This window comes from Neophocaena asiaeorientalis, unplaced genomic scaffold (genome assembly GCF_003031525.2).
Source record: "Neophocaena asiaeorientalis asiaeorientalis breed wild unplaced genomic scaffold, Neophocaena_asiaeorientalis_V1.1 scaffold684, whole genome shotgun sequence".
Classification (NCBI taxonomy): Eukaryota; Metazoa; Chordata; class Mammalia; order Artiodactyla; family Phocoenidae; genus Neophocaena; species Neophocaena asiaeorientalis.
The window spans coordinates 1,756,932-1,771,043 of NW_020174048.1; the positions used below are offsets into that span (position 1 = coordinate 1,756,932).

Here is a 14,112-nt window from a genome sequence, read left to right on the forward strand (position 1 = left end):
CGCTCCTTCCTGTCCCCACCCCGACCTGCCCCCCAAGCAACCATTGGTCTGCTTTCTGGCACTGTAGATTAGCTTGTATTTTCTAGAATTTTACATTCACGGAATCCTACAGCATGTACGTTTTCACCTGACTTCATTCGCACAGCATAATGAATTTGAGTCACCTGTGCTGTTCGTTGTGTCAATAGTTTATTCCTTTTTCTCGCTGAGTCGTGTTCCATGGTGTAGCTGTAACACAGTTTGTTTATTCATTCACCTGTTGGTAGAACAAGCCCTTAATTTCAGCAATGCCGTACCTTGCAGGCTTGTCTGCACATATATTCAAATGCCTTTGCCATAGAACACCACCTTTAAAAAGTGTAAAGAATGGTTGCAGTTTCTTTGTACCCTAAGCTTTCTCTTCCTCAGGTGGGCCATGGCGGGTGTCTGGCACGTTATTTAATAAAAAGGAGAGAGAAGGGCACCAGCTCCGGTTTCCTCCTGGATCCTTCTGGAAGCCCCTCCCTCCTCTTTGGTGGACTGGATTTCTCTTCTTCCCTGCATTTCACCGTGATCTCAACCTGTCTTTACTGTTTAGGTTCAAAGGGTGACGTGGGTTTCCCAGGCTTAGCTGGGAGCCCAGGAATTCCTGGATCCAAAGGAGAACAAGGATTCATGGGTCCTCCGGGGCCACAGGGACAGCCGGGATTGCCAGGCACCCCGGGCCACGCGGTGGAGGGGCGCAAAGGAGACCGGGGCCCACAGGGCCAACCTGGCCTGCCAGGTAAGGGTGTATCACTAGGTTCAGAGCTGGGACTGAAACAGGGGCACAAACATACACAAGTATCAGAGAAATTGGAATAATTAAGTTCTCAAATGAGCTTTTTATTTAGAAGTTTGCAACACTTATTACCATTGAAACTGCTTAAGACGTTGGGCCCCTTTTACCTAGGCCTCCATTGGGTCAGTGCTTTTCTCGTGCTCTTTCTTTCAAGGAACAAGCAATTAGGGAGAGGGAGAAGGCCATTACTGAAAAGGCCTGGAGCACAAACGCCATGTGTGGCTGGTTGTTTAAAACCAGCACGACCTCCTGTCACACCTGTTCCCCCATGAACAGGTGGCTGCCCTACAGCACAGCCACCCCTGAGCACAGAGACCACAGGGCACTTGACTCTGAGACTGTGGTGTTTATACCGACGTTTACTGCCTGTCGAGGAGATTCTTCCTTCTAGGACCTGCCTGGATGTCTTCAGGGCCCATGCTGCTTAAATCATGTTGTTGTAGACAGTTGGGGACAGTTGGGTGGCAGTGGTGACGACCACAGCCCAGTGACACTTACACATAAAACCACCCTCTGACCTCAAACGTGGGACTTCTGTGTCTCCCATTAGGGCTTCCGGGACCCGTGGGGCCTCCAGGGCTCCCTGGGCTTGATGGGCTGAAAGGTGACAAGGGAAACCCAGGCTGGCCGGGCACTCCTGGGGCTCCAGGGCCCAAGGGAGACCCAGGATTCCAGGGCATGCCGGTGAGTTGTCCCTTGGCAGGTCTTGTTTTTGAAAAGGATCATAAGATAATACTTGTGTGTGTGTGTGTGTGTTCATGTGTGATACACTGCCAGATCCTCCCTGAAGCAGCCCCTTCTCTCTGGCAAGTAATCAGCCATCTTTACTGGCATCATGATAGGCAACCATTACAAAACTTTTTACAATCTAGTTTTACACAAACCATCAAAAGTGAAACGTTATACTACTGGAGATTATAGTTCAATGCCTGGGTTTAAAAATCTGTATACAAATGATGCAAAAAGAAAGCCTCAGTAACATAGAAATATATCCCTATTCCTAGTGCCATTCAGTGTCTGTCTACCTCTATGTATACATATGTGCATTATATGTACACATATGTAGATATATGTTTGTGCATGTAATTTTGCTTACGGCACTTTTTAAAATAAGGTAAAGCAAAGAAACATTACAACTTTTTGTATACTGAGAAAGGAACAACTATGTTGAAATATCTAGAAATTAAGATAATATTTTTTAAATACAAAAATATCACTGTATTATAAAGGAAAAGAATCCTTCTTTAGTATTTTTTATGTTTTTTTTTCCATATTTAAAAGCACTTTTAAGAAAAGATGCAAAGCTAATTTTAAAGAAAAATCACTGTGGTTGAGTGTTGGGAGTAAAGTCATCCAGAAAGGTTCTTTGGTGTTGATAGATTGAGATGTTGCCATGACAGATGTTTAGGGAGTTTCGACTCTGTTCGTGGCATCGTGCTATGGGGTGGGGACAGTGGGATGTAAGATTTACACCTGCTCCTGGAATTTACCACACAGGCGGACAAGCAGAAGGGACAGAGTGACTGAAGCAAGTTGCTGCAATTTCCAGCTCCCTAATTTAAGCACACACACAGGTTTTGTCATTCTTTTTACATCTTTAAGCAACCACAGGCAACATTTGTTCACAGAGCTACTTCAGAACATGGAGGGGCTGTTCCCAACTTCCTGACTACCAGTTGCTTGAGGGACCTATGTCTCCCGAGCCGTTCCCGACTGACGTTCTCTTTGTGTGTCTAGGGGGTCGGTGGCTCTCCAGGAGCTACAGGTGCTAAGGGTGATATGGGACCTCCAGGAGTTCCAGGGTTTCAAGGTAAGACATAAGGGAGATGCCGCTTGAAGACACATTTACCTGCCACCAGAGCCGCAGCCCCTGGTGCTTTCCTGTTGATAGACCTAGCATTGCAGTACAAGATCCTGTTCTCTTCAAATTAAAATGCCATTTCTGGGGGGCTGCCCCGTTTGTAGAATCCCATGCATAGCAGTATAAAGACATTCTGATTTTCGTACTAAGAATCAGTGGATCATTTGCGTCTCAATGAGAAGTCATGGATTTGGGCCATGCATTATTTTTTTAATGTTTGAAGCAAATATTTATTGGGTGCCTACCAGCTTCCAGGCACTTTGATTTTTTTTACTGCAGCATCAGGTACATATGAATGAAAGGTGAATACAACAAGTCCTCAGCTTGCAGGCATCTTGTGGTCTAGTTGGGGACACGTGTGAACCAGATGGTGACCAAAAACAGAATCACGTGCTCTTCCACTGGTTGTGACCATTTTATGGTTTGCTGCATGTTTGGAAAAATGTGACCTCTGGGTTTTAGAAAGAAGAGTTTCATCAAAAGTTTTACATAGCTGACTACAAGTAATGTTCTTTTCTTCCACATGCATAAATTGGAAATGTGTTCACTGTGTGTGTGTATGCGTGTATTATACGTGTATATGTATGTAGCTGTGTATATGTACACATAAGCATATGTGTACGTGTATGTGCATATATGTATATACTGTGTGTATTCACACACACACGGTTATTGTTTGGAATTCTGTGCAAAGACAGTGTTTTACTTTCCTCCAGGGCAGAAAGGCCTCCCTGGCCTTCAGGGAGTTAAAGGTGACCAAGGAGACCAAGGTTTCCCTGGAACTAAAGGTAAGAGAATTTGGTCATTAGAAAACAGCAGTTGAAAATTCTTTGGCCACTTGGCAGGGTTCCTATATTTGGCTAATCTAGTTGACATTTTACCAACGACTTGTCCTGAAAGTCAAGTTTGTTAAGTCTGTGCCTGAGATAAATCCAGTGGAAAGGGGTGAGAGACAAAATCTCACAGGGGGCTTCCCTAGTGGCGCGGTGGTTGAGAATCCGCCTGCCGATGCAGGGGACGTGGGTTCGTGCCCCGGTCCGGGAAGATCCCACATTCTGAGGGCAGACGGAAATCAGCCGTAAAAATCAGGAACGAAGTCCGTCTTGCAGGCTGAACAAACTGTGGCTGGACAGTATGGACTTCTTTCTAAGAAAGGGGCTGCCTTGGCTTCTCCACGGGGAGCCAGACGTGCCGAGTGGCTCCAGAGACACAGCTGGTCTTAGAAGGAAGTGGTCTGAGGGAGTCTGCATCCCATCCTGGTCTCTGCGGGTCAGAGCTTATTTCGAGGGCTGCGTTTAGTTTTCAAGACCGTGTTTCAAGAGAGGGAGTGAGCAACCAGAATGCACTGAGAAGTGGATTGTTAGGGGAGAAAATAAATGGGGAAACGTGGGAGGAGCGAGGAAATGGAGGAAAGGGCGGCTGCGGTAGACCCGAGGCCCCCAGCTTCATGTGGCCGCTCTGTGTACTTCAGGGCCCGTCAGGCAGGAGGAGGTTTACGTTTACTCAGCGCTGAAAGATTAAGACCAGTGGTTCTGGTGTGCAGTAAGGCAGATCTCGGATACGTATGAGAAAAAAGTCCTAATTTCACCTGGTGGAGCTCCCCACGTGAGGGGTGGTTCCTTGAGGGGGATGAGCTTCCCCTTGGGTCAGGGGTCCATCAGGGCCTCCAGATCTGAGTGGACATTTGACACTGGTGACCCCGAGGTCTGTTCCAGTCCCGAGGACTCAGGATTCTAGGTTAGATAATAGAGACGCGCAGATGCCCGTGTGTCTCGTCGTGAGGGTCTGGTCCCTCGTGGTTTTGATGGTGATTCTCCTTTTGAGAAGCGCTGCGTTTGATGGGGTTTCATGTCGGAAGCTGTTTCTGCCCTGAATGTGGACTGTGAAATTGACCAGTGGCTGCCCTGATTCCCACAGGTCTTCCTGGTCCCCCGGGCCCCCCGGGTCCATACGACATCATCAAAGGGGAGCCAGGGCTCCCTGGTCCTGAGGGCCCCGCAGGTCTGAAAGGGCTTCAGGGACCTCCAGGCCCCAAAGGACAACAAGGTAGGAATAACCGCGCTGTGCAGAGGGCTGTGGAGGCGGGAGGGAGCTGACCCGGGCGGCGTTTCCTCTTCACCCGCATGTCTCACAACGGCCTCTGGGCAGTGACTGTGTAAACACGTATTTGAAGATGACTTTCTACCTTCCTTCAGTGTATGTCAAAACCACGTGAAGTTTCTGAAGAGGCCTAACAAGGTCAGAAAAAGAAATCCAAGAAAAGCTAGGGCATCACACAACTCAGTACGTCTATGTTCACTTAGAAAAACATGGGCAAAGGAATGGGAAAAGCATCTCTCCCGGCCAGGAGATAGGGGACTGCAGGAAGCAGCAGTCCAGAATTGTAGGGCTGGGTGTTCTCCACGGCGGCCCCAAAGCTCTACCCAAGTGGCCAAGATCTGTGCAAATCCCTGTGGTTCCCGGACACCTTAAGCTAGAATCTTTCTGATTATTGGGGCTAAACACTCCTTACTTCCAAAGCTATTGCTGAGGAGTGGGGATGGAAGAATGAAAACACTTAGAGTAGAAAGGTAGCATCCATGAAAATTTGTTTTAACCACCTAGGAATAAACCACACACATGAAAACAAAAAAACTACCCACGTCAATAAACCCGGCGTCTAAACATTATCTGAGACACCAGAACGTGGCCGAGAGGGGGAAACACCTGAGAAAATGCAAAGGCATCAGATCTCTCCCTACCCCCATGTGACTGCCTTTCCCCAAACTGTGTACCGAACAAGAACAAGAACAGGAGGGAGCCGGGGAGAACCCCAAATTCCGAGATGAGGCGCCCCGAGCGGGTGTCGGTCTGCACAGTGTGTGTTAACCTTCTGGCTTTCTGGGAAAGCTTTCCCACCTGTAGTCCGAGGCCCTGTGCGTCCCTCTCAGGGGGCCGAAGAAGACATTTCAAAAGGGAAGAAGCAGATACGGCCTATTTATTGCTGTCCACAACCGGATCATGAATTCTTTCTCCTCTCTTTAGGTGTGACAGGATCTGTGGGCTTACCTGGGCCACCAGGTATTCCCGGGTTTGATGGGGCCCCTGGCCAGAAAGGAGAGGCAGGACCCTTTGGACCTCCTGGTAGGTTTGCTGTGCTGTCCCAACCTCACTACCCTCGATCTGCATCTTCGGGTTAGAAGCCTTAGGCCCAGGCACGTGGAAACCTGCAAAAGGAAGTGTTTCTTGAAAGATTTGCATAGAAGTTTGTTTCTTAGGAGAAACAGGATCTTACAGAGGAGCTAAGGGTTGCCATCATTCTTTTCTGTGTAGGGAGACATGTTGATCAGAGCTCAGTGCCTCCCAGACGTTATTGAAAGAAGGCCAGTAGGGACGGCCCTATCTGGTTTTCTAAGAGTCTGCAGCTGAGACACTCCATTTCAGCGAAGGGCAAGGCGAGCAGATGATGGTACCGGAAGGCCACTGACTGGCGTGGACTGAAGTTGATCTGCTTCCCAAGAAGCAGGACCTCAGAGGTCCCATCGTGGCTGGGATGCCAAAGGCTGAGGGTGCAACTAAGTAGACAGAGCGCCCAGCCCAGCAGGAGGCCTGTGGGCATCCTGCAGGCAGCGTGGTCACCCAGGGGACAGGAGGACGCCCTGCACGGGAGCTTCCTTCCACCCTTGATTCCATATGCTGGCTTTGGGCCACTAAGGCTGGGAAGCTACCTTAAAAGATGGTCGTTTTAATCATCCTGTAATAATCCTCCCTCAGAGGAGCTCCCAAATGCTGTATGAATACATGCATGGAGTCATGTCATTTACTTCCTTTGTTCATATATTTATATTTTCACGTATTTCATTTATTCATTGGACTGACTTTATGAGCTTCTGCTTTGCCTCAAGCACCATGCATATAAAACATCTCCAGGTGGGATGCAGAGGGGAGAAGCTGAGGTGGCACGAGGGAGGTGGTGGTTGTACTGAGTCTCGCCTGTTTGTAACTGAGGAAGCGTATTTCTCTGCTGTCTTTCAGGTCCAAGAGGCTTCCCGGGTCCACCCGGCCCTGATGGGTTGCCGGGATCCATGGGTCCCCCGGGTACCCCGTCTGTTGATCACGGCTTCCTCGTGACCAGGCACAGTCAGACAATAGACGACCCCCAGTGTCCTCCTGGGACCAAAATCCTCTACCATGGGTACTCTCTGCTCTACGTACAAGGCAATGAGCGGGCGCACGGCCAGGACCTGGGTGAGGCATCTACAGATGGGTGTGTTCATTCCACGTCGCGTGTCCAGCGCTGGGTGGTACCGGGCTGTGTTCCCACTCTGGTCCTGCGTTTTGGAGTGTCACCGAGACCCAGTCAAGGAAAAGAGTCCTGTTTCCCTCCATCCTTACCGAGTGGGCCATCCTTACCGACAGCCCCCATATTACTAATGGGAAGCCAGACATAAAGGCAGACATAAAGGCTGTGACTCTTTGAAAATTTTAAATTAATAAAACTTTTGACGTCTTCTTCCAATTATCAAGTAGGATCAAGGTACCTGGAGTACGCACTTAACAGTCTGCATTCATAGTCACAAAATAGAGCAGCTTTACCGTTGCTGTTTTAAAAAATGTCCACGTTATCCTGTCCAAAATTCCTCTGTCCTTCTATTAGTTTAGATCAATAGAGAGTTGTGTGTTTGTCATCCTTCTCTTAACCCTCTCCGGATCTGCTCCACCAAATTATGTTCTAATGTTATACACCTCTAACTTTCCCTGAGGTTGCAAACACATATAAAGACAGCTCTGCATTTCATGAAAGACGCGGCCCAGTGAGTTACTAGCTGTGGTACAAGGAGCTGCACGTTAAGTTCCTTCTAGAATTCAGTTGCAGGAAAAGGTCTCTCTCTACCGATGAACTGCTTTGTTTCTGTTCATCCTGCTAATTCTTGATGGTTTCCCTTTGGCCTGGATCACTTCCCGTTGAATTTAACGCTCATCTCCAATCATACTAGTCTGTTTGGTACATTTATTTCCTTCTTTCTGTAATTGGCAAAACATTTTTATTTCCACCTTAGCGGATGGGTAGGGTAGATGTCTTTATTAGCTAGCTCACTTGCATTCTCTGTCGAGGCAGACTGGGAATGATAAGCAGTGTCTTCTCCCTGCATCCCCAGGCACGGCGGGCAGCTGTCTGCGCAAGTTCAGCACGATGCCCTTCCTCTTCTGTAACATCAACAACGTCTGCAACTTCGCCTCCCGAAATGATTACTCGTACTGGCTGTCCACCCCGGAGCCTATGCCCATGTCCATGGCGCCCATCACCGGGGAGGGGATCAGGCCCTTCATCAGCAGGTGAGTGCAGCCCATCGGAGCACACATACAATTGACGAAGAAAAGCAGCTCACAGCCAGGACAGAGATTATTACTGTGTTTTTCCATTTTCCCCCAAACATTTGATCTATTGCCATTCTGTTTACTAATTGCGATACCTGAGTTTTGTAACAGAAATCAGCCATACAAATAATTGGACGTAAAAGTCGGTTATCTTCTTAAAAATTTTTAGTGCAAACCCTTGGTGAGATAAGGCCCGGCTTTGGAACAAGACGTGTTATCTTGTGTGACTCACCGGGTGGCTGCCTTCCCTGCCATGAACCAGCAGTGTCGCTGGAGTCCCCGGCAAACTTTAGAACAGCTTGGCAGCTTTTTTCTTTCTTAAATAATTATCTCCCTAAGGAGTCTTTTAAGATATAGTTTTTGGAATCACCCCCAAGGAATGTTTTAAAAAATTTTATTTTTTAATTGTAGTAAAACAATAACATAAAGTAACATAACACATAGCATAAAATTTACCGCCTTAACCATTTTTAAGTGTACAATTCAGTGGCGCTTAACTGTGGGTGTAAGGCGGTCCCCAGGAAATGATGACACCACGGACATACTGTATGTCTGTGCTTTAGATACGAAAGATGATACTGATGTATCCTGCACGTTAACGTGTACATCCTAAGATTTTTCTCACTCTTCCACCCCACCAGTCTTTGCACTCTTGAGGTGATGTGGTACCCACTGAGACTGCATGTGTTTGAACGACTTCCCAAATTAAGTGCTTTCCACACTAATTAATGTCTGGGGTATGTTTTCAGGTCCCCAAGAGTCTTCCTGGTAGGAAATAAAATGGGAAATTGAAATGATTGTGACCGAAAAGTACACGATTTTCCTACTTTTGCCTCTTTCCTTCTAATTAAAAGTTGCTTCCTTAACTATACTCAGAAGAAATAGAACAGTGGCAAAGGTGTGAACGTGTTTGACTGAGAAGCTAGTCTCTAATTTCACTTTTACACACGAAGATAGTGAAGGGTGAAAAGAATGACAAGGCAGGACAAGTTTTCCTTAGGAAAGTGAGAGTGAGGAAGAATGGAAGCTTTTCTATGTTTCCTTTAGAGAAATAGCAGCTTTTGAATAGGAAGAAAGACTAGTGATGTGGGCTGAGAGGTGTCTGGAGTCAGAGGGGAGGCGGGACGGGGTGGGTGCTTGGAGCAGCCCAGCACCCCGTGTGGTGACCACCCGTCACTGGATGGTCACCACCTACTTCGGGGTGGACTGGTCACTTATGGGGTCCGTAGCTCCAGAGTGTGGAAGGCTGGTCCTCACAGAACAGTCTTGTTAAAAGAATGTACCGCGTAGACCTGGACCAGAAAGGCTGGGAGATGCCTATTGGAAAAATCAGGTGTTTTTTGTTTTTTTGCGGTACACGGGCCTCTCGCTGCTGTGGCCTCTCCCGTTGCGGAGCACAGGCTCCGGACGCGCAGGCTCAGCAGCCATGGCTCACGGGCCCAGCTGCTCCGCGGCATGTGGGATCTTCCCGGACCGGGGCACGAACCCGCGTCCCCTGCATCGGCAGGCGGACTCTCAGCCACAGCGCCACCAGGGAAGCCTGAAAAATCAGGTTTTTGATGGCTTTACCTCAAAATATCTCCTGACAGCTTTCTAAGATTTTTCTTTTGAGCTGTAAGAAAACTTATCTCACGGGTCTTAAAATGGGAAGAGTCATTGGTAACGTCCAGAGAGGCACCTCTCAAAACGCAGATGTCCTTCCCGTGTGTCGGGGTCCCTGGGGGCTGAGCTGTGCTGCATTTTCTCACTCAGAACCATGCTGGGTACACAAGAACAGGAACTAACCGCTAATCACCTTTGTGTTTCTGTTTAGCTTTCCTTGGACAACAGGTAGAAAATGATTATTCGTTTTTGTCTTCTATTTACCATCTTGATAAAATTGACATTGACCTTGATTTGGTTGGGACACAGGGCTCTGGGATGTGTTTAGGACATTCCAGAAACAGGTCCAGGAGAAGCCTCAAGTCTGAGACTTGCTTTTCTCTGTGGACCCGTTACCATGAGTTGTTTAAACGCCCCAGCGCTGCCCATTTTGGGGTTTTCACGTCTCCCTGTTAACTGACCCACAGATGCACGGTGTCTGATGTGACCTCAGAAGTCACATCCTTTAAGTCACTGCTCCGAAAGCACACACACCTCACATCCCCTTTTGTAATAATGCTGCCCATTCCTCTGGGTCTCTGAGCGCCCAGGTCCCACGGTTACTTTAACCTAGTGGTTTCTGACGACTTCTCAGGACTCACAGGTTCCTTCTGAGGTCTCCCTTTTGGGGACGTCCTAAAGCTTAATTTTAGAAGGAGTTAATAACAAAATCCTTCCTCTTAAGCAGAAAAAGTACCAACTTTTCTGCTGTCATCCTGACAAAATTTTCTAACTGTGTTCTAATTCTGCCTTTTGACACAACTAACTGTGGTCTCATACTCTCATAGGTAATATGGGGAATGAGAGTGTATGGATTTGAAGGGACCTCCTGGCTCGTTAAATCTGTGATTTTCTGTCCCCTAGCACCCATCGGACGGGGTCCAGACCACGTCTCTGCAGCGGCTTGAATCCGCCAGCCCAGAGAGAGCCTGACATGAAACACTTTCCTCTGTGCTGTATGTCTGCTCCTGTGTCTGGCAGGCAGATGGCGGCAGATGTAGAAGGCCAATTTCAGTCACTGTTGTCTAGCTGAGCCCCTTAATTCATCTGCATTTGTGTGAATAAAATAGAAAAGAGCGCGCGCACATGCACACGCACACGGGAAACCGAATGACTCATTTCGGCCCCTTCACATTCCTAATCCATTTCCATGCAGATGCTCCGGCATAACTAGGTGTAATTATTAACACCATTTATAGTCATTTACCAGCATTGTTAGCATTCTGTTCAGTTTGTGACTTGAATATAATTATTTTACTGCTGATGTTTAAATTTTTTTTTTTTTTCAACAAAACATTATCCCACCATCAAAGGGTCGCTTAGTAGAGCAGGTCTGAGTCAGAACATTGTGTGTTGCTGTCACTTATTCTTGGGTGCAGTCCCAGTGGCTGCGCACGAGCCAGCCTGGCTTGGGGAACGTCCAGTCCGGCCTGGGGCAGAGCCCCCTCACTGGTCTGTTGGTTCCAGGTCTGGAGAGAGTCTCCGGAAGAGGCTCACATGGACAGCCAGCCCTGGGTTTGTTATCTGTCTTAGTTACTATAATTCACTAAATGTTCTTCTCACACGGAAGATGATTCAGGGCTTAAAACAAGTCGCCGTGTTCCGCAAGCGGTAGCCCTTGGATTGCACCATCTCCTTTTTCTGGAGCATTCATCGTGTTTGCTGAAATCCACACTCATTGCTGAAACACTGGAAGACACTGAAATACACAAAGGAGAACACAAAAGTCTCTTGCAGCCCCAGCGCCTCAGGAGATGGTCCCTATTACAACCTGGCCTTCCAGTTTCCTTCCTGCTACAGAGTAGATGGCTAAATGACAAGTGTTGGGTCTGGTTTTGAGCTTAATGTTTGAATACTGAGGCAGGCTTATCAAACCAGTGAGAAGACCCTAAGCCTCAGAGTCCAAGCAGGGGACACCTGATCTATTCGGTAAAACACATCACTGGGTCAGAAAGATGGAGTGGCGAGACAGAGCGCAGATAACGGGAAAAGGGGCGAGCCGGTGGAGGCCCCGCTCGGCTGTGCTGAGCGTCTCTGCTCCGTGCCTTCCAGGTGTGCTGTGTGTGAGGCTCCGGCCATGGTCATGGCTGTGCACAGCCAAACGATCCAGATCCCGCAGTGCCCCAGCGGCTGGTCCTCGCTCTGGATTGGCTACTCCTTTGTGATGGTAAGTGTTTGGGGAAACTCCGTATTTCCCCCAAAGAGCTGCCCACAATCACCCCACCTCTTTTCTCTCGCTCCTGGGGCCCCCTGCAAAGCGTCTCCAGGAGCCTGGCCTGCTCCCCTGGGAGAGGACAGCAGGGGATCCAGCTCCGGCTCAGAGCCCTCCTCTTCCACGGAGTGGCTGTTCTGGGCCTAGGTAGCTGGGTGACCTGATGAGATTCGGAGTCAGCGCCTCCCGGGGGGAAGGGGAGGGCGCGCCCGTGGTGGGCACACATTTACCAAAATGCTTGCAAGCCCCAAAGCAGAAGCTAGAGTCAGGAAGAGAGGGGGGGCACTGGCCGGTGTCAGGGGCCCGAGGGTCCACACCCCTCCCATGTGAGTCTGCTCTCCTACCGCCCAGCTGCCCCGGATGCCAGACCCCCAATGCTCCCTTTCTCCCAAAAGCCAATTAGAACAGGAAACACAGCACCCTTTTGAGATCCCGTTGTAGTTTCTTATTGCCTCAGTTTAAAGTACTGGTTGAAAACATAGAAGCTCTGAACTTGGACGATCAGGCCACACCTGAATCACTCCCGGTAGACGATCCCCCACAAACATTTCCCATGTCACCACTGTAAGCCCAGCCCCATCTTCACACTCCCAGGTGTGGCCAGGTCGTACGTACCTGTGACCACCAAATCAACATTAGCCTTGTTATTTGATTGACAGGGAAAGTGGCCTCTTAACTGTGTTTTTCTGCTGTAAGTTATTCCAAGTGTAGAAGTTTCCAGAAAAGCAGTTCTTCACATGCTTGTGTATTGGATTCTAACCAGTCGGATGGTGGGATTTCCTGGGTTGAAGATCCCGCATATAGACTCTTCAACAGGCCCAGAAAATTGCAACAACAAAATTTAGCAAGTCGTTTTGATAATTCTAAATACTGCCTGGCGACTACTTTATCAAGAAAGCCAGAAAGGTTAGAACTATGGTGTAGAGAAATCAAGGTGCTCGCAATGATGTAAGCATACAACTTTGACTCAAAGACAGATCGGACTTTTGACTCCATTATCATAAGAAGTACTAGATGGAGTCTCAGTTTGACAGAAGAGGCCCTTGATCCAAGGAGTAAAGAATGGAGGAAAGCACTCTGTCACTTCCCCATCCCTTGTCCTGGTGTCATACAAGGATCTGAACAACGATTGCCCATAATTTCTCAAAACCAAGAGCAAACCAAGATGATGAGGTTCTGGAGAACAGGCATCCCATCACTGCTGAGCCTGGGGGCTTTGTGGTGAAGCTGAGGGGCTCAGATCTGACAGCCTCCAGAGGCCTGTTCCCATCTCAGCTTTGCCTGGAAAGTGTGATCTGGAATGTTCTGGGATCCTGGGGTCCTCATCTGGGAATCAAGGGCGTTAGCTTTGTCCTCAGAGGTCCCTTATGGCTCTAAAATTCCAGAGTTCACTTTTCTTATGTCCGTAATAGCCGTCCTGTAGAGGTTTTGCCATATCTTCCATTTGTACATCATTCATTTTACGTCTTGGTTTCTGAGGACAGGTGAGCCTACTTCAACCCAACTGAACAAACAGTTACCACAGTAGCTTTCTTTTCCCTCTTTCTCTTGTTTAAGTTTTCTCTTCTTAAAGAAAAGAAAATGGATAAAGGATGTAGCAAATAAAGGCTTTTGCTACCTAATGTAGCAAATAATAAAGGATTTTGCTACCTAATGTAGCAAACAAAGGATTTTGATAATCCCGTATAATTTCGTTTAGAAAGTCTGATGTCACATCAGTTGGTCCCAGCATCCTCCACACATTTTGGCTGTCATCTCACGCCCCAAGTTAGAAGAGGTTTCAGTGTTCCAAGAAGAAAACAGTGAGGACAGCGTTTGTTGAAATGCTGGTGAAGCTGGACCAGTCACCTCCCCCCCACAACCCCGGGAGGAGCGGTCGGCTGATTCCTGGCACTGGGTGTGCCCGGCGTGAGGCCATGGGGCGGTGTGGCTGCCAGTGTGTTCCCCGGTGGCCTCGGGAGACAGAGAGGGCGGCTTTCCGGGAGGGAGCATCCCGGCTCTTCCCTGGGGCCCGGGAAGCCCGTCGGGGTGGGCGGGCACCTCTGGCTCACGGCTCCTGTTTCCCCGCAGCACACCAGCGCCGGAGCGGAAGGTTCTGGCCAAGCCCTGGCCTCCCCTGGGTCCTGTCTGGAAGAGTTCAGAAGCGCCCCATTCATCGAGTGCCACGGCCGCGGGACTTGCAATTACTATGCAAACGCTTACAGCTTTTGGCTTGCTACG

General features: G+C 48.6%; 1 protein-coding gene across 1 annotated transcript in view; it reads left to right on the forward strand.

The window, feature by feature from the left end:
* Window positions 1-14,112, forward strand: part of COL4A1 (collagen type IV alpha 1 chain) — a 95,274-nt gene that overhangs the window by 77,930 nt on the left and 3,232 nt on the right. The window contains exons 44-53 of the mRNA XM_024754023.1: window positions 578-763; window positions 1,371-1,504; window positions 2,558-2,630; window positions 3,398-3,469; window positions 4,599-4,727; window positions 5,706-5,804; window positions 6,696-6,908; window positions 7,820-7,997; window positions 11,733-11,847; window positions 13,963-14,112. The exon at window positions 13,963-14,112 is cut by the window's right edge and continues 16 nt beyond it. Of these exons, the coding sequence (XP_024609791.1) occupies window positions 578-763; window positions 1,371-1,504; window positions 2,558-2,630; window positions 3,398-3,469; window positions 4,599-4,727; window positions 5,706-5,804; window positions 6,696-6,908; window positions 7,820-7,997; window positions 11,733-11,847; window positions 13,963-14,112 (1,349 nt within the window). The remainder of the gene's footprint in view (window positions 1-577; window positions 764-1,370; window positions 1,505-2,557; window positions 2,631-3,397; window positions 3,470-4,598; window positions 4,728-5,705; window positions 5,805-6,695; window positions 6,909-7,819; window positions 7,998-11,732; window positions 11,848-13,962) is intronic.